Here is a 24,938-nt window from a genome sequence, read left to right as displayed (position 1 = left end):
TTTTCGGCCCAATTTTCATGGGAGACAAAAAAAAAAAAGAAAAAAAAAAGTAAAAAGAAAAGGCATGTGTTAGAATCGGTTAAACACCGTAATAAGATGACGTGAGCTACCATTATTCCTTGAATAATCTTCCTAGGGCCCGCTGGAAATAGGTGTTTTCGACAGGACATGACGTATGTTCAACGCATTCGCTGTCCCTTAAAGCGCTTCTGATTGCCAGTACATGGGTCCCCTTCGGGTCACCATAAGGCTAAGGCACAGGCATGCTCACTGGCCAAGTTCAAGTTATCCGGCGAAGGCCAGTTTTAAGATTGAAATAAAGAAAGCTTGGGCCCATAGAAATACATGGGCACTGGCCTGGCCTTTGCGGTCAAATTAACTGAAAAAGCGAATTAACCAGAGTCAAATTAATGGAAGCCTGCCGTATATCATACGAATACGGTCGTCCTGACTGAATTCTTTGGCGCTCCTTGACAAAAACACCACAAATACCACAAGACGAGGCCAAAGAATTTGTAATGGTGAGTGATGGAAGCCTTTGGCAGTTCTGGTGGACTGCAGATATGCCCAGCCCTGAAACAATGGCCAGGCTGAAAGATGAAGTGCCAACTGTTCCCTACTAACACGCCATGATGCCTGGAAGTGGCTTTCAGGAGAGCCTTACAACTTGCCGCTGCAGATGGCTAGTGGTTACAGCTCGCATGCTTTACGTGATGGTGTAAGATGGCAAACCAGGCCAGTGTGATTAACAGAATTATAAAAAATCAAACCTAAGTTAGCAAACACTGATAACAATGTTACTGTAAAATTTTGAATGGCCTCGCTCTATTTAAATTAGTTGCTATAATAAAAGTGAGAAGCATTTGCACATATAAATTAAAATACACTCTTCTATATGTGCAAGTTGTTGAATGCACAAAATTACACGGGCTTGGGTTGTAGCGCCGTCTGAAAACTGTAGAGCTCATCTTAAGCACAGGACTTGCTGGCCTTTTGCTTGAGATAAACTCACCGGTAAGCTGACGGGTCACAGACCGATAAGACCGATGTGTTGTTCTGGGATCCATGCCTACCCTTCGTTCAAGGCCAACTCGCTAGGAAATAAGGGGTTCATACCAAGTCTTTAAACGTCATTCTATTTTTGTGACCCTGGCTGGGAATTGTGCAACTGCTCGTAGATTATGAGCCGAGATGCCACACAGATTCCTCGAAACAATGTTTTGCATAGTGACCTGTATAAGGCTTTGAAATGCAATGAAATGGCAGGAGGTTAAAGTCACCTCCATGTTACGTGCACCACCTTCGCAAATGTAAGACAGTTACACTGTACCTTAAAGTGGCAACAAAGAGGAAAGATAATCTAGCCTAAGTTGGTGAATGACATTTCTGAAGTGCTACCAGAAACATTAATCCCAATATGAGGGATTAAGGATATGAGGATTTGGGAAGCCAGAAAAGATGCGAAAACGAAACAGGCCTTGAAATTCCTGCTCTGGCTCCTCACGATGTCATGAGATTTGGACAGCGTCTGCTAGGAACCAGCTAACAGTCTATCGGTAAAGGATTATGTAGCATTCTAAAGGAATCGACCAAGTCAGTTTTTTAGGACTTTCCCTGGACAAAAGTGGCAAAGATACTTGGAGATCCACGACATCAAACCAACGCACAGATGCCATAATTTGGGGCCGGCATTTGAAAAGGAAGATCTTGCTGCTAATTTTCTGAGCTAACAACCACCTTTCTTTTCTGCCATACAAATGCAAATTGAATCGAGAAAATACTCCACCTGACTAAACTAACTGTGTTGTTCTTTAGCATTCCTTTAGTACAGCTACAGTGGAACCTAGCTATACTAAAGTCATATCCAACATGAAAATATTTTTGCTATATCCGGTAATAATTAAAATAAACATTTGTTCCCCACTAAATATGGGAGCGAAACTTTTAGATTTACTTCGTGGTATCCGATCATCAGGTTCGGCTGTACATTGACTGTACGACTGTACGTTTGACTGCGAGAATGCTGCTGGGCACATGTTACAGCATAAATTTAGTGAAATTTACGAAGCCCTTTGAAATGGCAGGAACGGTGACCAACGCTTGAGAGTACCTCCAGAGATGCTACTCCAAAAAACTTGCAATTCCTTTTTGCGTATCAGTGGTACCAATTTCTTGCTTTGTATTTTGAATGTTTCTTTCCTTCTCTCCCCCCTTTTCTTCCTCCTGGAAGTCCCCTTTGCAGCATAGCATTTGCCTTGTGCACAATTAAGTTTGGCTGACAGTCGGGCCACAGTCCATGCCTTCCGTTTGTCCCATCCCGGAGCTGTTACAGTCTCGGAACAGTGCGAGAAGTCGGGACACGAAGAAGAAAAATACAAGACGGTGCTGACTATCGAACAAAGCTATGGTGGTACGTCTATGCTTTACGCTTTTATCGCTATCAAAGTTCTGTATCATCCTAATAGTGGACGCTTATTAAAGGGAACCTCAAGGAACCAGGTAAGTAATAATTACACTTATCAAAAGTTCAATTTACCGAGAGATTGACCTCAAAGGTACATCAGATGTTTTTGAAAGAGCAATACACTTTACTGTGAACAGTGTACTATAGGTGTAATAGATCTCTTTACAAAGTCGATTTTTACGAAGTTTCTACTTGCGCACAGCCACTGCCTACAGCTAACTGCACAAAACATCATTAAAAAAAAAAATCCGAATCATCTAGTAAAACAACAATTCCACTTTATTGAAGCAACTCTTGAAGTCGTCGATAACTTTGACCTTCGTCTCCGGTACGAGTGGATTGTACGGGCATTTCAGTGATGCCATCGTAAACACTAAGCAAACTTGTTGCTCAACGACATTGCCGACACAAAGAAACCACAGCGAGCCACGGCATCAATGAAAGCCACCTTGGCAAAACATAGAACAACCAGAAAAGTCGAAAAGGAAAGTTGCAAACAGTCATGCTTGTCCTGGTGACGATGAGATTAGCTGCCGAGCTCCATTTTCAGTAATATCTTTATTTCTGTCTACCTGGAGTTCGAAAAAATGTGGTTGCATTTACCAAACATTCCTTTGCATTGCCTTAATGCAAAACTAACTAACCTAAACCTTTTGTTCTGGTTAAGCGATTTCTGTTTGCAAAGATTCTAATGTATACAGTTTTGTCTCCAATAAAAATCTAGTTGATAGTCAGCTCTGTCTTGCATTTTCCTTCCTGACGTCTAGTCCTGCCACGCTGTTCTGAGAATGAATCAGCAGCTACTCATCCCTCTTTTGATACCTGAGCTGTTACTCCTATTTTGTTATAAATACTACATGCTCTAGCTGTTCTCTGTTATTATGTTGCTATTCTGTTGCAACTACCATTTGAATCCTCCCAAAGATACGTCTAACCAACCAAGCAAGACAACCAACCATATGTCATTTGCCTTCATATCGTAGTTTACGAAAAATCGAGCCCCTTGATTGTCTTCATTCTTCTCACCATTTTACACACTAAGCCTACAGAGAGAGAGAAAGAGAGAGAGACTTACCCAGGCATTTCCTGGTGTCCGCCTCGAGTCAAGAGGGGTGGGGGGAGGTCAACGTCTCAGTAGGGCTTGCTGGCGTCTTTCGACCGCTTGAGCTGCACTTTGAGTCGCTTGGTGCCGATCTGGAAGCCGTTCATCGCCTGAATGGCCGCCTGCGCGCTTAGGGAGTTGTCGTAGCTCACAAAACCTGTGGGAAAGAGCACAGCAATGAGAACATTGACGCAGGCTGGCCACTCCGCAAGTCCAAAGAAGCAAACTAGAAAGCTCATCTTAAGGTAGGACACACAGGGTTTGTTCAGAACATTTGACTCACAATTCAAGGGCAATTGAAAGATTTCAAGGGTGCCTAAAGCCAAATTCAAGGAGGCAGAGACAAACCTTATTCGTACACATGCACTGAATAATAGTGAAATCTCCTTCTTAGCTGAATTGCATGACGCGGCCAATTTCCCTTCATTTCTCCTAATCTCAACAATAATTATCTACCTGCCTTTGCTATCTTATCTATACTGCTGTCTTTCCATCCTGTAAAGTCATGCTTTTAATTTTCTGTTCTGTTGCTCATAGCACACTTCCCAGCTTCCCCTCAAGTTACTCTGTTATCGTCCAAGTTGTGGGCCTCAGAGGTCATCATTTGAAATGCAAATTATGAAAAGAAGATTTGCAGACAAATAAAAAATGAGACGGAGCACATTTGGCAGGTACGCTCAGGCCACGAATCGATATCCTTGAAAAGTATTCAGTGCATCAAGAATAAGCCCGCACTGTATTTCCCGGCACACTCTACACCTGTGAGCTTATGCTTCCAGGTAGGCCAATACTCTGCTTAAGTTGTTTGCACTGAAATTAATGGAAACATTTCATATCAAAAAGAATGACAAGGCTCGCATAATCAGACATCCGTCATGCTGTGAAGTGCTGAGCAAATATTTTTGTGGGAGAAGTGCTCTTATTAGGCTACAGTACTGCCAGACTGGGAGATGACTGTAAGCACCTCTTCTCACTTATGCGCAGCAGGTGCTTGCACACCCGTTCCCAACGTCTATACACTATGCATGTTGCCAGCTCTGAATAAACATTAGCTGCGAGTAGCACCCATCCCGTGTCCGTCTCTCTCTTGTCCTCATTCAAGGCATGCACTCGTTTAAACCTGCAGGTATGAACCAACAAACACAGTAACACGCTTTATCAAAGTTCTTCAGGAGGGGGAGCAGGGAAGGGGGTTAGATTACTTCCACCAAAACGAGAAAAAAAAAGCAAGCACTGGTCCTGTTGTTTCTTTTGTCCATTGGCTTTTGCTCGCGCTGTCAATTTGTTACCGTGAGTTACTGACTGTGCCAAACTTGCACTTTGCTCAAGCAGAAGGCATTAAGTCTGTTGGGCTGCTGAGCACGAGGTCGCTGGATCGAATCCCGGCCACGGCGGCCGCATTTCGATGGGGGCGAAATGCGAAAACACCCGTGTGCTTAGATTTAGGTGCACGTTAAAGAACCCCAGGTGGTCAAAATTTCCGGAGTCCTCCACTACGGCGTGCCTCATAATCAGAAAGTGGTTTTGGCACGTAAAACCCCAAATATTATTATTATTAAGGCATTAAGTCTGTAGTTGTGTTCGTTTCCGAGACCTCAAGCCTAAGCAGGGGTGCCAACACAAATACAAATACCCCTGTTTCAACATCAGGGATGTTAGGGGTGCACCCAAAAAAGCCTAAGACTGGCTCTTCAGGCAGGGAACTCACCAAAGCACTTGCTGAGGTTGGTCTGCTTGTCGATGAACACCTTGGCGGAGATGACATTGCCGAAGGGCATGAAGGTCTGCGCCAAGTCACTGTCGGTGAACTCTTGCGGCAGGTGGTAAATGAAGAGGTTGGCCCCCTCGGGACCTGCGTACGAGGCAGCCGCGAAGAAGCACTCTGCCACTCCGTCAACACAGCCGCTCTCACCCGGACCCCCAAGCACACGCACACACACACACTTCCTGCATCATCTCGACGCAAGCACAAATGCACAAGCAGCACTTTTGTATGAACAGTAGCAGAAGTATCGTAAAGCGGCATTCACACGGGGGGGAATCCTCGACATGGAGGGGAGCACAATGTCATGTGCAGTCACGGTGCTTCGCACTTTTCTGCTCCACAGATTGCACACTGCCCAGAACTTGCAGTGGTTGAAGGATTTCAATGATGGCAGATGGCTTTAGTGGCCTACATTCAACACCAAGCCCATGCGGAGTCGTAGGTGGGATGAAAAACAGAAGTTGCTTCATTGCTCGGCTTCGAAATTTTCGTGCCACTACAGAACACTCACTGCAAAGCAAACAAGACCGCAAAGCAACCACAAAGGCAGCAGCGGTTTTGATTCCTCCCCTGTACTGCCGGCGAATGTAGTGTTATCGGTTGCTAGACTAGTCTGCAAGATCCCCGCTGTCTCCCTAACCAAGACGGGATGCTTTGCACTGACGCTGCAAAATGTGTCCTGTTCCCCCGCGTGAACTTCAGCACCTTGGCACCGAAAAGGTGCGATGTTGTCGTCACATGACGCACTCTCCCTGTTGCAAAGTGAGTGATTTCTCTCTCGCGTGAATGCCGCTTAAAGTTCAAGAAGCAGCAGCCTGCTAGCTGTGGGCAAATCTAGCCTTGCCAGACTTGCCAACAAACAGAGCAGAATCCATGCTTCCAATAATCAGTTTGTTAAAGGAGTACCAGTACAGATTCTCAGAGTTGCAGACATCTACCACATACTCCTCACACGTAAAAGGATAACATGTGACAAGAATAGAGGTTGGGAAACAACAGATGTTAACACCAGAGTTAGTCTTGAAACACCACACTTGGCGTGATCAACATTATTGTGACATCATGACAAAGAGTACCAGTACAGATTCTCAGAGTTGCAGACATCTACCACATACTCCTCACGCGTAAAAGGATAACACGTGACAAGAATAGAGGTTGGGAAACAACAGATGTTAACACCAGAGTTAGTCTTGAAACACCAGACTTGGCGTGATCAACATTATTGTGACATCATGACAAAGAGTAAAAATTTGATTAAATTGTGCAACAACAAGGCTATGTTTGATGGCGTTGTCGGGAAAGACATAAACAAGAATGCCACAAGAGTTTATTTTGGCTGTGCTCATGGAAAACCAGAGCAATTGCACGAATGTGGTGACCCACTGTGTCATGACGTCGCGACACATCGGCTTCCTGGTTACCAAAAATTGAAATGGTTTGCAGAAGCAACTATCATGATAAATTATATACCATGCTCTGGCGCTTCCTATTATTTTCTCTAGAGGGTTCGGACTTTCTTTTAGCAAACACACGCACACATACACAAAAAAATGACAAGTAAAAGAAATGCATCATAAGAATGCATCAGTATTCTTTAATAGCGCCACAAACACTGAATCAGTCTAGATTGTTAAACTACTTTTGCAGAAATTTGACACATTTGTTTTATGACAACACGTGCTACTATCTCATCATTTAGCGGGTTCTCTTCTGTTATTTTTGAGAGTTAATGATTTACATAAGCCCAATTTCTCAAATGGCTGTGTGTTCTTCAAGTGAACTGCCCATTAATTAGTCAATTCTGTTTTCGTACCTAAGTATCTTTGAGAGAGTAGGGGTGGAGCACATAGTTCTTGCACCTAAAAGCTCGAGAAAGAATACAGAAAGATGGCTGCTGTGGTAGCTTAATTGATGAAGCATTACACACATGATGCAGATGATGTGGGTTCTACTACCAACTGCAGTAAGTAGTAGCCTTAAGATGACAGATGGCACCACTATTCTTTTCCCAGCACCGTCATGAATGACAAGTTAGGATTTACTCTAGATAGAATAACCAGCTTCTGCTCTCAGAAAAAATTGGTATGAAAATAATATGCAACGCAAAATGCAGCCTCCATGGGAAATTTGACCATAGATGCTAAAGTGACACACACCTGGAGGGATGCATTATACCTGCTTCCCCATTCGTAACTGTTCTCGGTGCTATGGCGTCCATATATTTTTTCAGTGTACAGAAATTATCATTCCACCTGGCCTGATGGACATTCAGTCAGTTACCCTAATCTATATCCTTTCTTTTTTTGCAAGCAGGTACTTGTTTCGTCGTAATTGTTGCATTTTGCGGTAATGGAACCAGATTTGCTCTCTAATGAACAAAGACAAAACTACATGTAACGTCAGTTAACGCTGGCAATATGGTTGGTATGACACAGCCATCCTGAATTGCGAAGCTCTGCCTTGAATCCCACGAGTGCCATGACCATGCATTTACTTACTTTTGCATTCTTAAAGTTAGTCACATGACTCATCAGAGCTATGCCCAGCTCTTGTATCACCACAAACAACACGAAAGTCCCACATGCAGTCATTGCAGTAACATTACTCACACATTCCAACGCATCCTTACTACACAGTTAACAAACATAGATAGGTTAAAAAACAAGGCAGGTCCTATTACCTTCAACCTGCTTTCCAACAGGGTTCTGTGATTGCTGCAGACCAATCTGCGCAAAAGCTCCAGGCACAGCTGGAATAGAAAGGAGAGAGGAATAAAAGAAGGGACTCGCACTACACTCCTTTTCAGGAGTACCTCCAGCATCCTGTGGCTGAAGTGCACTAACTCTAAAAAGAAAGTATACACCCTTTGGGGCGTATCTTTGTCCATCAACGACAATTGTCATCTGTCCATCTTGCGTTACCATTCTCGAAAACGCTGCGCTCACTACTTCCCTGTCATGCATGCTATGTCATGCCAACAACGTACACAAGGCTTGTGACCTCGAAGTACCGGGCGCACGAAAGGTACGCAGAGACATGCAAGGCAGATGACAACTATTGCTGTGGGACAAAGATACGCCACCCCCAAAGTGTGCAAAATGTTTTCAGACTGTAGAAAGGAACCCTCGAAGTGGTCCAAGATAACATACTGAGCACTGTTACTAATGGTACGCTGAAACTACGTGTCGGAGAAAAGGTGTACTGCCAGGAGCAAAAGCCTGCATAGAGCGTAAGTGCCAGACAAGCTAAACTGCTGCGTCACCCAATTCAGCACGTTTGCCGCCAGGACCTGCCTTATGTGTGTGCAAATCTGCACCCAAACAATTTGTGCAAAAGCTTTGCATCTCCGCACACGTGGTGGCTGAGTTTACCGACGGAGCGCCCGCAAAACTGATGAGATGTGCCGTCATACATGTGATGAAGTGTATAAGAGAATTTAGTCAAGTGTTGAAGTAAAAATGTCAAGTGTTTAAGTTGAGTACAGACTAGTGAGGTGAGGAGCAGAAAATTTCATTAAGCATCTGTCTGCATTAATTTGCATGTCTTTAAAACTCTGTTAAAATATTGTTTTTCCTCTACAATATTGCCCAAAGGGCGTTGTAGGTTATTTTATATAAATAATAAATAAAACCTCAGAATCAACGCAATGTGTTTAACCGCATGCCAATGCTGTCAGGATATGTACAATGGTACTTTCCTGCCTTTTTATGTAGTACTACCTGAGTGTCCATGCAGCAGTGTATTACACAGCTTTGAAATATAAATTTAATAAAATTGAAATGTTCGCGTGTTGGCTGAAGTTCTTCCTCAGTCACACTGCTGCAGGCAAACAGAGACGGCGTTCGAGTCCGTATTACAAAGCACAAACATGCAGGCCAGGTAACACACTTCATTTGGGCCTAGTAGGCACATAATTCTGAACTTGAACTTACAGTGCAAACACCTAAGACGAACCACAAAAGTGTGTCATATCTTTCTTTTGTGGTTCGTCTTAGGGGTTTGCGCTGTATGTTTAAATTCAGTAAACACACACTGCATTTATTAAGCAAGAAGCCAGCATGCATGTCCCCTTGCTTGTGCTGTAGCAGTAATGCCTGCTATTGTCATGTGTTTTGTTTGTTTCTAGATGAGCCTATAATGCAGCAGAGTCAAGAAAGCTTTTGTAACGAATTCGAAAACTGGAAAAAGGCAACATTCGCCGAAAAATTTGAAAAATCAAAACAGAAGGAAAAGTATCATGTCACAATCCCACAATTCAATTTTATCAACTTCAGATTTTTGACGTATGAATATCGCAGAACTGCAACGTCGTTCTGTGCTGCAGAGTTAGAAGAGTTGCAAGCGAAATAAAAAGTCTCCCCCCCCTAGATGTCGTAAAATTTAACTGCGACTTCGCAATGGAGTGATGTTCCAAGGAACTGAGCTCGAGTCTAATGCCTGTAGTGGTAAAAAAACCAAGGCGTGGACTTTATATTGTTCACATAGGCAAGTTAAAAGAGATGTAAAGAGGTAAAAGTCAGCTTATGGAGGATGTTAATGAGATGAGAACAAGTGCAAAACTTAAGAGCGTGGAGTAGTTAGCAAAGTCATAATTAATGGCTAACGAATTAATTCAGACTAAACAAAAGTGCCCTTGATGACAAAATGATAACTATTTGCTAAAGACATGGACATCCTTGGCCAAGTACAGTCGTTCGAGAGCAACTTGCAGTCTGACATTATTCCCCAAAATTCCTCTAGCAAACACAGCTCTCCTCTGTCATGTGAGTCAACAAGGTGTCATTGCCATGATGTCATCATATGTCCGTCTTTATCGTTATTGCCGTGCCATCATCACACCGCAGTCATCATTGTGGTCATTGTCACACAGTCGTGCTGTCGTTCCATCCTTACCATACTGCCGTTGTCATTATCCTGTTAACTGTTACGCACCGTAAATACCTTAGGAATCCCAAAAGCCTCCAAGTTTGTATGCAGCAAACATCAAAATTTGGTTCAATGAATGCCAAATAAAACGATTTCCTGCTTCCTGCGTATTCAGAGGTGCCCCCGAGGCAAAGCTTCCTCTTCAGCATGCACTAGCTGTAGCCCCAGCATTTACGAACCAACAGCAGGGATGCCGATAATCGCTAGTGAAGCCATGCTGCAGACACACACGAAGCACTCACATGGATACTGCTGCATACCAGAATAGGCCTGTGCCAGGGCATCCAGGCTCGGACCGTTGGCAGTCAGACCACCCGCACTGCACATGGGAGGAGAGAACATCAGGGCTGCATCAGTGATGACCACAGGAGCAGATGGCCATGCGCGCGCGCGCGCACACACCCACACACACAAATATAAAAGCATTGTGCACAAGCCATCGACAATGACTCTTAAAGTAAGCAAACAGCCAAATCCAGGAAAAGCCACAAAAGTAATATGCGAAAAAAAAAACACAATAACAAGTATGTTGAATGCCGTGCAGGCATTATATATTGCATTCCTCTAAGTTGGTGAAAAGGCTACATAGGCCAGACAGGCAGATACTGTAAAAAGGTTAAAAAAACAAAAACGAGACCCAATGATTTGTCTCCTCATTGCGAAAACAGTAGCTGCACTCCCTGTTTTGGAGATACAATCATTCTAGGCAGGCATGGGAGCAAGTTGACTTGCCTGATTATATAAGCAGACTGGATCGCAAGGGCTGGCGACGCATGACAAGGGCAAGCGCTGTGCTTGCCCTCTTTGATTGCGATCGCGCCCCGCGCCCTGCTTTTCGCGCGGTAACCCCCAGTATCACGGCAGATTACTAACTAGCCCGATCCATCCCGCTACTGAAGCAAAGACTCACCCATTGACGTTAGTGAGCGCGCCCATTGTCGTGAGCGAGTTGGTGCTCATACCCAGGGCCATACTGGACACGGGACTCAAAGAGCTGACGCCACTCAGGGATGAATTGCCACTTGACGTGCTCCCAGACACATTCCCTAAGCGGGGTGGATGAGGAGGAGAAAGAGGACGAGAAAGGAGAATGAATTTTAGTGGCATGAGACATGAGAACATAAGCACGATTCAGCACGGTAATTCATGCAGGATGGTGTTTAATTTTGGCAAGATATACGCACGTGTATATCAAAAAAGCACATATCTGTGGTTTTTTAATGAGACAAAAAGCAAATGACACACACAAATGCCGTATTAGAGGACTGGCATTATCTCCACCCAAAACTTTTGTTCATTGTTTCAAAATTTATTGCTTCAAAGTGGTTACCTGTGTTGATAGATATGAAATGCAAAAGGAGGTCCCATATTCAAAGACTGTATTGGAGCCAGCTTGGAGCTAGCTCAGCTCCCTTCTTCATGGATGACAATGGACAGAATGCGAGATTTCACTGAATAGGTCCATAAAGGGATGCCACTAAAGTTACTGTATATGCTCCTGCAGGGAGTAGGGTTGCACACAGGCCTACCACCTTGCACATCGAATGAACAAAGGTTGCCAGGGAAAGCCACCTATGTTCGCACAAGCCAATCTCATCGCTACATAAACGATTCTGGTCGGCCCACACTGCCCCGTGGTCTACCTGCTTTATTTTGGACCGCTCGACGACCGCTTCATTGCATCACACATGAGCTATGGTGCTTGTTTGATTTGTTCTGTACAAACAGCACTGCATCTTTCATTGTGCACAGTCTGGTGGAGCCATTTGCTGAAACACTTTAAAACAGTTAAAAAGAAAGTGTGTATCATGCAAGTCTTGCACTAAAAAAAAAATAAAGAAAACCATGGCAGATTAATTGCAGAAAGAGTGGTCTGGATGTAGGTCATCAAAGAAAGCAGCAAACTGTGGTGAGGGGGTGGCGCTGCCATCGCCAACACTGTTTATCTGCAGCTCAGCGGAGGCTTCCTTGCGCTGCGTGGTTGCTTTCTGAACCACTTGACAGAGCTCGGTGAATGGCGGTGCGAGCGAAAAACAGACGTGCGACTCTGGTTCCACACAGGAGCCATATAGAGTAACTCTACGTGACACCACTCAGCGCCCCCTTTTGCATCACTTTAAAAAAATTGCTACTTCTGTCTACGTGTGACACTAAAGAAGGGCCCAAGCTGGCTCCGAAATGTTGGGCACAATAACAAAAAGCAAGTATTGGTCAAAGACATGTTTATTCTCTCCTCTATAATGTATTAAAGGTACAATAAAGAGCATACAGTGAGCTATATAAGCAAATTACTTTTCTAGAATAAATAAAAAGTTGCTCTTACTGTGAGAGCAGCTTTGGTAAGCTAGAAAAGATGCAAAAATGAAAGATGGATAGCCTTGAAGTTTCTGTGACAGCCAGCAAGACATGACTTTTGTTGGTGTCTGCTAGGGCCTAGTTAATTATTTATCGGTAAAGATGGACTACACTACAGAAAAGCCAAAAACTGAACTTCGCAGGTTTCAAGAACTTTTACCGCATCACAACGGTCTAAATAAGAGAGAACGCTATTATGAAATTCATGCAGTGCTACAGCTTCGGCGTGAAAGTCACGAAATTAAGTTAATTTTCTTTTCTAGTAGAGCCCCTACTGCAAAATTAACAAAATAAAACTTTTAAAAGAATAACTTGTGTCTCAACAGATGCAATGTAACTCGTTAACGCAAACAGAGGTATTGTCAAATAAATATTCAGCTACCCAAGTGCGGCGTTTGTTGTCAGCTTTCTGTCCGAGCAAAAGGTGGAATTTTATTTCACAGCCACATCTCTCTAACAATACAGGTGCTGTACCTTCAGTTGATTACATTAGTGCGATCCTGGCTTTTCTGTGCTGCGGCACAACAGTAACCATAGTGAATGGCATGACACTTTGCCTCATAGTTGTACACAGGCTATGAGAGGCATCGTAATGAAGATGTCTGAATTAACTTTGAGCCCTGAGGTACATCCATTACGTGCATCAGCACGGAAGTGCCTCTTGCATTTCAAACTACCACAACTTGACCCACGTAGCTGGGAGTTGAGGCCTCAGCCTCGTACTTGGCGGTGAAATGCCGCATCTGGCGCGGCCCTGTGGTGGGTGTTTCGGCATGGTTACCTTACACAGCGATGGGAATTAGCTGACTTGACAATAACGCTGACGACAAGATGCGAAAATAGGGCTGATGAGTAAATGCGCCAGCTGAGAAGCCTCTTACGTGACCGCCCCTTCCAGTCGTTTAACCCTAACTGCACTGGCTGAAAGTGACATTTCCAAAGTGATTGATGAAGATGTGACATGTGAAAGGTGTAGAACTGACTGGCAATGTAGTAGTATGGCATCTCAAGTGGTATGAGAAATTCTACGCTTGTAGTAAGAGGTAGGACGGACACTTAGACTAGTCACACATAGCTGCAAAAATTCCCTAGGCTTTGATACCTCGAGTTCTAGATTATTTGCTCACAAACTTGAAGCAATAGCAGGTATTTCCGCCAAACTTAATTTTCATCATGCTAGAAACCAGACTCAAAAGGCTGGTCTAGATGAATCATACTTGAACAAAACTAATATCAGCAGCAGAAGTCAACAGTTCTCAAAACTGACTTGTTAAGTACCAGACAAAAGTTGTTATTTAACTCAAATCAGGCCCCTTGCTTCTGGCAGACGGAATAAAATCAAGAGATGTTCATGGTATCTGAAGATGGCTGGTAACCTCACAAAGAGTCCCTTAAGGACTTAAATGTTCATGAAAGAAGTAACAGAAGAGGAAGGAAATGTGCGCAAATTAAACAAGCACTACAGCGCCCACACCAGCATCCTTTTCCAAAGACTGAGCATCACAAGTTTTGAGAACATTTACTGTGCCATAGCAGCTACTGCACTGAACACTCCTGTGCTGCTGTCTGTTGCCTAGCAACTTAAGAACCTTACTAGCCGGCTTGACGTTAAAAGACCTAACGCTTTTCTTTTTTCATGCCACTTTGTAAAATACAATAAATAAACCAATACATAAATAAATAAATATAAAATTCAATAACTAAATAAAAGCTACTACCACTTCTACTGCAGCTACTACTACTACTACTACTACTACTACTACTACTACTACTACTACTACTACTACTACTACTACTACTACAAATCATTTAGTCAAGAGTTCGACAAAAGTTCGTCTGGTCAGGTAACATGATGATGAAGAAATTGCGGCCACTGACCAAGTCAAGGTGAAAAAACACAGACGTTTCGGGACCCGTACGGGTTCCTTGATCCCACTAGACCGTACGGGTTCCTTGATCCCACTAGTGTGATCAAGGAACCCGTACGGGTCCCGTGCTATAAATCATGGGTTCCTCCCTTAAGGCACATGCATACTTCAAAAGCAACTGCTCAAAGTCAGTGAGAGCAAGCTCATGGCCAACAGACAGCTTGGACAACAACAACAACAATGACACATGACATCATGAGGCTGAGGAGGTGAGGGTGCGCTTAACAGAAACACAGACACACACACAAACAACACATTGAAACGAGAATACAACACGCTCATTCTTTTTTTTTTCACTCGCAAATTAAAGAAGTGATTCTGCGGACGCTCCTCACCTGCCGAACTGCGTCTGCTGAGGACTGCTTTTTGAGCAGCATTTCAATTTTTCGTTTTTGTTTTGTACACGGAGTTCACATTATTTTTTTTTTTTCATTTTGCGTGTGTTTGCATTCGTTTGGCATCAACCGTGGTCCAAAGGAGGAAACAGAGACAAGAGCAGGTAGCCAGAATCGGGGGAAAACAGGAGGGAGAAAAAAAAAGAACAAAAAAGGGAGCAATGTGTTAACAGATCCAAAAGAACACAAAGAGAATCAGTAAAACAAAACAAAAAGAAAGGCGGCCCCGATGCCGCCGATCACGTACCAAAGCCAAACAGTAAAATAAAGTACGGTTTGAAGTAGACAGCAGTAAGGCTAGGGTGTACTTTTGTTTTGCTATGCCTGTTAAAAGTTCATACGTATATACATGCTGCCTACTCACACAGGGGAAGAGGACCCATGAAAATGACCAACAACATTAATAATAATAATAATAATAATAATAATAATAATAATAATAATAATAATAATAATAATAATAATAATTCAACCAAAGATCAAACGGATTGTACTTGAAAAGTTAAGCCTACATCATGCAAATTCGGAGAGCCTAAAGCCTCGATGCGTATGATCAAAACAGAGCATGCCTAGTAAAGAAACCGTGGTTAGTGTAGTAACATACATATAAGGACCAATTAACTAAAGTTAGCATTATTATTCATTACTGCACTGAAGAAAACGCTGCATTAGGAACGATGTCAAAAACACTTTTTTTTATAGAAAAACTGAGTGAATATACCAGAGCTTGCCGACACATTTGCCTAAGCACCTTCAGTGCGTTTATCACGCATGCAAGCCTCGTGGGCAGAAATGAAATTACAGGAAATTTCACATGTCATTACTGAAAAGTAGTACATTTAAACTTGTGGAATTCATTGCACTTCTACCAATATCTACAGCAAACATTAAATACTACGTTTTTCATTGTCTACCTCCACAGATCGCGTAATCTTGTACACCCTTTGAGAGAGATAGAGGGAGAGAAAGTGCCAAATAAAATTACTAAGCATACCATTACGACATCAGTAAAAAAAGAAAGCAATTCATCGCTTTAAAACGAAAGTGAGCAAGGCTTAGGAAGGGCTTGCTGGAGAGCAATTTTGCACAAATTATGCGGTTTCATTTGCAGGTTTAAGTGAGGCTAACTGTATCGGCTTAGTTAATGCGTAAGAAATGATTACACAGGACTTAAAAGTGAGCGCTTATCACAGCAACTTTTCATGCCTTTAGTACACAATGAATGAAGAAATACCGGAAAATATGTGATGGCACATCAATGACATAACAGATCAAGCCAATGTGGCTTGTGTCAATGTGTAACGTCATAATGTAGTTTGCACATGAACTTCTGACGTTACTTAATACCTCATCAATTAAAAACGATTATACCTTGCTTTCAAAAATTAACATTCTTCTCTGAACAGCCTTGTTGCACTTTTTGTGCAGGAAAAAGGATAAGAAAAAAAAAAAGACTGTATGTGCCGTGCTGTGGTTTTGCTGTGAAAATCAAAATAAATTGCAGCCCTTTTACGTGCCCAGCATGCCCAAGGTCGACGGAACTAAGACGCACTACTCCCTCTGTGCTTGTGATGGCTGACTTCGATCGCGACTGGGCTCAATCGAGATCAAAACTCTGCCGTGTGAACTCCGTATTAGATATCCGCGAAGTTGCTGCGCTGTTCCAGCTCTACCTTTTTGGCTTTTACAGAGCAGTCACTTTTATTTAATTGCCGCTAATCTCGAACCTTTTCACCGCCCCGTTCACTTCGTTATAATGAGGGTTTACTGTATGTTCCACTGGAAGTACAGAAAGCCATGCACTCATTTTGATGACTATTGTGTGCACCTGTTCCAAGTTTGTGGCACTGAAATTACTTTATCAATGCCCCTCCTGTAAATATTGCCAATGAATGCAGCTACTGCTCCGGTGAAGAGTCCCCTTGTGGAAATGTTGGCTCCAGGCTGCAATCTTTCCTTATTTGCCAACTATTGATCCCCCCTTGTCTATCATTTAAACATCCATCACTGTGTATTCTTGCGTAAATTACTTAGGACATATAAATTTCTTTTATTTCACTAATCACATTAGTGTTGGCCACTGCGCCATTACTTTTTACAAGGTTAGTATTACATATACCTCATGTCTCTCTTGATGCTATGAATGTGGAACCTTTTCACATACATGTCCTCATAGTAGCATCTTTTTTATTAAGTGAAGAATGAAGTAAAGGGAAAGAACTCAAAATACCCTACCATGAGAAACCATCCCAATACGTATTTGAGAAAAGAAAAAGATTACTTACAACATGAGTACCATGTGTGGCCGGGTAATATACAATACCTAAATGTATCTGTTACTTTTCCAGGCTTGTGCAATTCTCTTTCCTTATGCAGTGATACTAATATGGTCAGGGAACAGAATTCTTAATACAGCTGCTAGTAAAAGCGAAGTTGCCAAAATGCCATACATATCCCAACTCCAATTGTTGCACATATTTTGCAAATAAGCTAGAATAATATGAAGAAAGTAGAACCAAGGAGGAAAAGAAAGACGGCTAATTATTAAAGAAAACATGCACACAGACCGCTAATTAGCCACGGAAAAACCAAGGGCACCACAGGACACATTTAGGAAGGCACGGGTTCACTTGTCCAGTTCTATTTTATTTTAACCGAGCCTTAATCTTGAGTGACAAGAGTCCAAACCTCATTCAAATTAGTTTAATAACCTGATACCATCACTAGATTTTAACATCTACAATTTACTCAACCCTTTCACACAGATGACGAGCCATACTCGATTGACAAACTGTTCTGCAATGAGTCAATCACATCAAAATATTTTCTTTTCTTTATGATGCAATCCTACCTTTGCTGCTAAGCCTGTTGCGTTAGACTCGATAGGATATGAGCTAGATTGTAGCTTGTAGGAGGCTTCTAGACCAGATTTCAACCAAACTCTTCTTTCGTTCCTGCTGGCATTTAAACGAATGGGCGTCTTCCATGGCAAAATATTCGGAATTTTTCCGAACCTTTTTTGATTTCCTGTCAGCAACGAAAGGGTAGCACCTCTGCACAAGTTATTTCCTAGCTTTTCCCCGATTCTCATGATTCGCACTACCACCACTTTGGCCACCTGCTGCATCGTACTGAATGCGGCGGCTTTTTGTCAGATCGCCAGAGCTAAACCGCGTTAGACTCGCTCATCAATAAGGGGAGGTAGCAGGAGTGGGAGGGGGGGGGGCAGGGGAGGCGAGTGATGTAAATCAGAAATTATGTGACAGCACGAAATTGGCGAACGCTGATGCCCGTTTTCCTGGTGCAGCCTTCTGCCACGAGTGAAGCACTTTATGTTGCCAGCAATGGAAGACTCCTCACTCTCACCCATAGCAAATGACTTTTCATCGCATCTTTACTTTCGCCATGGACAAGCCCCAGCGATGTTACCAACTTACTGGCAAGAGGGAAAGACACACGGCTACAGCCCAGAGCAAAAGTGCGCCGACATAGAGGTGATATTGACAAGGGGAAGTGCAACGTCATTGGCCACTTGAGAGGAATGCGATACAGGGAGGGGGGTGGGGGGGTGGATGGGGGGGTACGGGGGAGTAGCTTGCAAAAGGGACACACAGGAACAGCAGGTGCCTTAGCAAGCATTCGGCGCACTATAATAGGAATGCATGAAAAATTTTTGAGCAATCGCACATCTACGACAACTGAAGTGACAGACACTCATGTGAGTAAAGATAAGCTTAACAAGAGTATGTGGCTAGGCTGGTTGACTCATGCCTGGGGGTGTAACAAGTGCAAGCCTTAGATGGGATAAAAGAAAGTAGACTAGGTAAGAGTTAATGGAAGCTTTTCATATATGAGAGAATGAGAACGCTTGTTTCAGCGTTGCATCTGTAAAGCTGCACCGCAATGAAAAAATTTTGTAGGCAAAGTGCCGTGATTTGGTCGCTCCTCCACAGGAAAAACATTTGCTTTAAATGGAGAAAAACACAAGAGAGAAAAACGAAAAGAGACCTCCTGTCCTGTGTCTACCTTCTTTTGTCCACTATAAGGTGCACGCTTGCTAAACCTGCAAGGATGACTTTGCGCAAACAGCGCTGTTTTGTGCCACTTGCGTGCTTTTTCCACGCGTGTCCCCAACCTTGCACAGAGTGTCTAGCTATGGCTGACGATTTCTAGCTTCACAAAGCTCCTACTATGACGGGGAGAAAAGAACAAAATAAGTGGGGCGGAGCTCACCCGCCGCTGAGAGCCCCGGAATACCGGCTGAGTTGTTTCCGCTGCCGGCTGCCGCTAGCGCCGCCAGGTTCTGGACTACCATGGGGTTGATGCCTGCATGGGGGAAGGGGGGGGGGAAGACGAAAAAAGGGAAAAAAAAAGGAAAGAACTGCATTCATCGGCACAAAATGAAAGATTTCGAAGCACACTTGTGGAGAAAAGGAGAGAACCCTCTCTGCTTTAACCAATCCCTTGGCTTGTCGATTATAGTGTTTCTCCAACTACAGTCCGAGGGCAATATATATGCTCCAATGGTGAATTGCTGTGCTGCACGAACAAGTTACAGGTGCAAGTTGTACGAGGTGCTTTTATTTTTCAAGCTGACCAGTTGCGCTGTTGAGTGGACGTTAGGCCAGGGAGTGGGAGTGGCTGCCAAATCTCAATCTTCAAGAAAAATCTTTGGATTTGTTGTTCGTTGAAAGATGAAACCCATGGCCAATAATAGGCGCCTAACTTCAATGCATCCGTGTAACTAGTGGCCACTGCAACACAGTGCTTGTTGTTCCTAAAGTATTGGGGTTCGTGCGTGAACACTTGCAAATCAGCGAGCAGGTAGAGATAATGTAATAAGAGCTTCTTAAGCCGAAATTTGGCTTTACATCCGATAAAAGTGAGCACGGACTGTAGTCGGGAAATTGCGGTAGACACCGATGAAATACAGTGATGTTCCCAGTTACTTCATGTGATGCTTGTGCTTGACACTGCAGCTGCTACCTGGTTATCTTTGGCACATGCTGCTACTTCTGTATGCCTCCTCCAGTACGTTCACTTCGCGCAATACATCATACAATAAATGCTTGGGGTGTGCAAATAATCAAAACTTTCGAATAACGAATTGAATGGTGTTCTGTTCGATTCGGTCTTCGAGTTGAATAGTGACTATTTGTAAATGCAAATATCTTTCGAATACTTCTGGAATATTACGAAATGTCAACTGCACCCAACTAAACATCAAATTGGAGATAAAGTATGGTAATTTTTTACCCCTATGGGCACCATGTAGAGACACAAAACGTGAGAACTTGGGTGGTGAAGCAGGCTACTCACTAGGCAGCCATACCTTACAAGCTATACAGCGATCATTCAGGCTTTCTGAAAAAATCTGTGCATGCGAATAAACTACTTGTTTGCTCCTATAACACTCTATTTGCTCATTTAGTAAACAACGCTTCATAACGTACTGTGTAATGACAGGAACTTGTTAATGTTAAGGGCCCTAGGATGTGAACATTATTTTATATTAATCGTGATAACAGCTGTTCATTATTTGAAAACTATTTGAGAAGTATTCAAAATTCGGTTCGATTCGCTTCCAGCACTTGTTCCACTGTGTGAAGTAATCTTGGGAACTGTGCATCAAAGCAAACAGACGGACAAGAAAAGAGATTAGCGTGCCGTCGACTTCCAGCTGGCTTATTCCTTTCATGATGACAGCCCACGAGTGACACTTCTTTCATAATGACAGCGCCTGAGTGACGCATGTTCAAGGAAAGTGCATGGCCATGAGCAAAAGCTTGGCGCCATTAATGGTGCCATGAAGAAAAAGTTTTTCTTTTCAGCCTGGGTACACATGGTTGTTATCAATACATATGTTTGTTCAACCAAAACGATGCACTGAAGAAATTCCACGTGGTGCAGCTGCGCTAGAAGAAATTTTATGTGTTGCTGATGTCATGGTCTCCAAACTTTTGCTCAGGATTGTACATGAATCACATTCATTGCTAAAGCTTCCAAGAAATATTGAAAAAAAAAAAGAAATTCAAAAGCCAGCAGCATATTCTCTGCCAACATGAAAGGGAACATTTTATCTTTGTTCGAACACCAATTCTTGCACACGTGCAAGTCAGAACATGCACCCACTGCTATTTGTTACGTTGTTATCTTGTTGAAGAATCCCGCTCGTGGAACTTTTCCTCATTACAAGCACACAAAGGAAAATTACTGGCTTTGAACACAAGTCTGGTGTTCCCTTTTATATCGACGGAGAGTGTGCTGCTGTTGTTCTGTTGTCAAAGCTTAACTGTCACGTTGCTAGTTTTAAATCCCAACAAACTACTCTAAACTGTTTTTTGCACCACAAAACATGAAAACTGAAAAGTACACAAAAGACAGGACAAGCACTTGTCTTCTTGCAAGTTATGTTTCGTAGCATGGAAGCCATAACGCCAATGCAATACACCAACTATCCCAGCAAGAAGCCCTCTTCTACCCGAAGCCAGTCCTCCACAACCCAATTCTAACAACTTCGCTCCCATATTCAAAGGAAAAATGGATGTCAACCACAAATTGATTATACTGTATATATTAAAACAACACTATGTTTCCAAGATGTCCATTCTTCCTTTGCCTAAGATTAATTCTGACCAGACCAGTTTTCGTCCCCAACCCTTGACCGCTAGCTACTAAACCTTAGCCACTTTCCCACGTCGTAAGGAGCGAGTGGTGACCGGGGAAGATGCCCCAAGCGAGAGGGTATGTGCCTGTGGAGAGGAGGTTCGGAGAGGAGGTTGGGAGAGGGTAGGAGTTGCGCACTCTCACCTGGGTTAGTGACCTGGGCAGACATGTGTCGTTCGGCTGTCAGTACCAGGCAAGAGGGAGGGAAGGGCTGATCGGGGAGCGCGGTCGAGAGCACTATGTGGGTCGCAGCAGCAGCAGCAGCATCGCGTGTGAGCGCGCACAACACCGCATCCCACAGAGGAAGCAGCCCCACAGCCAGGGAGGAGGAGCGAGCAGCGCCACGCACGCCAAGTGGGAACGGGGGGGGAGGGGGAGAGGTGACGGAACGAACCAGGGACACAAAAAAAAGGGAAGAAAAACGTAGGAGCGGGACAACGTGGTGGGAGTGGGGATGGGGAAAGGGCAAAAAAAAATTATCTTGTAGGTGCTATGGGAGGAGGTACACGTGCCCTTTCTGCTGCTTCAGAGCTTTTGTGTAGCTTTTTTTTTTCTCTTTCTTAAGTGAGACAGGCACATTCTGGAGCAGTTGGTTGACAAGCCAAAAGCAAAATTAAAGAAAAAATATGATGGGCATCTTCTCTAGAAAATCTGCATGGCCTCTTCTTAATTGCAATAAAGGGCCTAAATTACTTGTCGCTGAGCCTCTCCGCATTTTCTGACACAAAATGTCTTCCTTACTGCTTAAAACAATGATCAACGCAAAATTTCTTCTTTCTTGCTATAAGAGTGAAATGCTGACCAATGTATTCTGCCATTTGACCTGCCTCATTGAAGTGGTGTGCCGTTGTTTCATTCGCTTAGGCCCTTGGCGTCAAAGTGTCAAAGCAAGTTGACCATTGCCATCACCACCAGCCTGCAGGTCTGACTGGCAAGGACAAAAGCTTCACCCAGCAAACAATAGTTACAGCTGTCCTGCATCAGCTAATTCCACTGTATTGCCATGAATTTCTTAATGTCATTATTTCACGTTATCCTCTGCTGCTCCTAGCTGCATTTCCCTTACTTAATCACTCATTCAGTTACTTCGATCCTTGATAGACCACTATGCAAATAATTGGTGGTCAACACAGTAAGCTGTGTGCCACTTAGCTTTAAGTGCAGCCACCTATTTTGAAATAATCGAATGAAGCTTTGCCTGCAACTAACTGCAAAACATTAACAGAAGCAGCCAGGGGAAATGAAACATGCTCTGTCTGGGGTTTAGTAGCTACATAAGCTTATGCACATTTGTCGGGCTATGTGCTTTTTTACGGGCCATACATCAGGCCATAGGCACATTTTTTGTCTAACCCTCTAAAGACTGAGAAACATGAATGAAGACAGATATATGCAATGAATAATGCTTGTCGCGACACTAAAAACAGTGTCAACTAGCGTTTTGATTGATTTTCTGAAGCTACACAAAAGTGCTAGAAATATAGACAGGTTGCCCCGTTCTCTGAAACTATTTAAACAAAGACTTGCCCCCTTCTGATAAAAGCTAATGAAACACACAGCACACCACAGATGAGAAAAAAAAGAGCCACAAGAAGCACACATGCAGCAGGAAGGCATCACCCAAACCAAAACAAAAACACCACATGCAGCAACATGTTAGCATGCACACCCTTAAATCTAGGTTAAGTTGCACACAAGTGAATGTGGAACAAAAGCACGAGGCCACTTGCAAGGAAACAAAGCTGCAGTAAACACACACACCAGGACACGCCGTTTCGGCCAAAGCATCAGCGAGCACCCAAACTATTATAAAAGCAGCTTTCTGTATAGATGGTAGGTTAAGTCAAGTGCATAAAGGAAGACTGTGACAGCCAAGTGTTACTCTCTGGGCCTTTCAAGTTTACCGATTCGCTTGCACCACGGCAACAGCAATCCGTCCCCACTGTTAAGATCAGCCAGCAGGGGTATTGACTAGCCTCTCCTGCCCCGCTGTGACAAATCGCTTCGTGAAGCCAACAATGCATGCCCCTAGGACAGACTTGCGGCGCCACCAAGGCGAGACACATTTGGCGGACCGAGTGTTATTTGTTGGTCCACTGTTGCCTTCACGGACCAATGGGAGCATGAAAACTCCTGGAAAAGGGTGTCCCATTTCCTCACGAACCCCAGTAACCGCCACGGTCGTCTGGCAAACGCTCCAGCTAACTGCAGAGCCATTTCGGGTACCAAGACGCACCAGCTTGAGTCAAGCACGACAGCCCCTGTCATTACCAAGCTCTGACTATGGTCCCTCAAGCCCCTTTGCTGGTACACCGCAATTATGGCATCCCTTGTAGGCAAGATATTTAATGTGGCTATCCGTAGAACATATTGCTGCTTCAACGTGATGAAGTTCTATTTATATCACTGGCAAATCTGTAGCACAAAAGAATGTCACAGTCCCCTTTTCCTTCTCAGATCACTGTTTGAGGTTTATGATGCAAGAGATGAACTGCAACATCAAGAACAGCTCTAGTATGATAAGATGAAGTTTATGGAACAGATAATGAGAATAATAAGATTTACTCACCTGGACTATTGGCTAGGTTTGCAAGTGCAGCGAGGCTTTGTAAATTCGCACAGCTGAGGTCTGAAAACCGAAACAGATAATTGAGCATATGCAATGACACTCGCTTATGCCTAAAGAGCCTCCACTTACGTTCATGTTCCTAATGCCAATGCCCACCCAGACAAATCAGCCTAACTGACCTGCCTGGTGTTCTGTTCCTCTGTACCGGTGTTTTTTTTTTCATTTCAAGTCAAGTATGCAGTCTCAGAAGCTCGCCCAAATTTCTGCTCTTACTGACCTCGCTCTTATTGACTCACAGAATACAAGCTCACCTAATCCCTTTTCAACGGGCACTACGTATATTTCCTCAAGGCAAGATATGCAGCACAGCTATCTCAGAATCTCACCCATTTCAGAATATGTTAAACTTCTGAGCGCAGCGTGGCTGCCGTTAGAAAAACTGTATAGACACATGCTGGAGTACTGGGCTGCAGAAATGTTTTTCTCGGATCCTGCTGTTCGTAAACTTTTGATGCCGGCTGCACAAATGGGGACAACGGAGGGTGCTGCTCACCGGTGGAGTTGTTACCAGAGCTGGGTAAAGCCAGAGCGCTGGTGACTCCCTGCCCCGTGAGACCCTGGAGACCGAGCGAGTTCAGCCCTGCAAAGCAAGGTGACAAATATGACAATGCTTTTGTGACTGCTAAATTCAAGCTTTGAAGGCGGGCCTCTACAATACCTTCAAGAGACTGTTCTATGAAGGCGCATTGTGAGGTTACCTTGGAACTT

General features: G+C 43.6%; 1 protein-coding gene across 18 annotated transcripts in view; it reads right to left on the bottom strand.

The window, feature by feature from the left end:
- Positions 1 to 24,938, bottom strand: part of LOC142563544 (CUGBP Elav-like family member 1-A) — a 571,451-nt gene that overhangs the window by 12,263 nt on the left and 534,250 nt on the right. For 7 of the 18 annotated variants that reach the window (XM_075674113.1, XM_075674114.1, XM_075674110.1 and 4 more), the window contains 10 exons: positions 24,724 to 24,810; positions 24,171 to 24,230; positions 21,746 to 21,838; positions 19,169 to 19,261; positions 14,876 to 14,902; positions 11,168 to 11,303; positions 10,500 to 10,576; positions 8,012 to 8,080; positions 5,275 to 5,448; positions 3,540 to 3,723 (listed from right to left, as the gene is read on the bottom strand). In XM_075674113.1, the coding sequence (XP_075530228.1) occupies positions 3,596 to 3,723; positions 5,275 to 5,448; positions 8,012 to 8,080; positions 10,500 to 10,576; positions 11,168 to 11,303; positions 14,876 to 14,902; positions 19,169 to 19,261; positions 21,746 to 21,838; positions 24,171 to 24,230; positions 24,724 to 24,810 (944 nt within the window). In that variant the 3' untranslated portion in view covers positions 3,540 to 3,595. The remainder of the gene's footprint in view (positions 1 to 3,539; positions 3,724 to 5,274; positions 5,449 to 8,011; positions 8,081 to 10,499; positions 10,577 to 11,167; positions 11,304 to 14,875; positions 14,903 to 19,168; positions 19,262 to 21,745; positions 21,839 to 24,170; positions 24,231 to 24,723; positions 24,811 to 24,938) is intronic. The other 11 variants (XM_075674115.1, XM_075674109.1, XM_075674101.1 and 8 more) reach the window with 10 other exon arrangements.

The sequence above is a fragment of the Dermacentor variabilis genome, chromosome 11 (genome assembly GCF_050947875.1).
Source record: "Dermacentor variabilis isolate Ectoservices chromosome 11, ASM5094787v1, whole genome shotgun sequence".
Taxonomy (NCBI): domain Eukaryota; kingdom Metazoa; phylum Arthropoda; class Arachnida; order Ixodida; family Ixodidae; genus Dermacentor; species Dermacentor variabilis.
The sequence above is the reverse complement of the archived record's forward strand: the minus strand, read 5'-3'. Positions and strand labels throughout refer to the sequence as shown.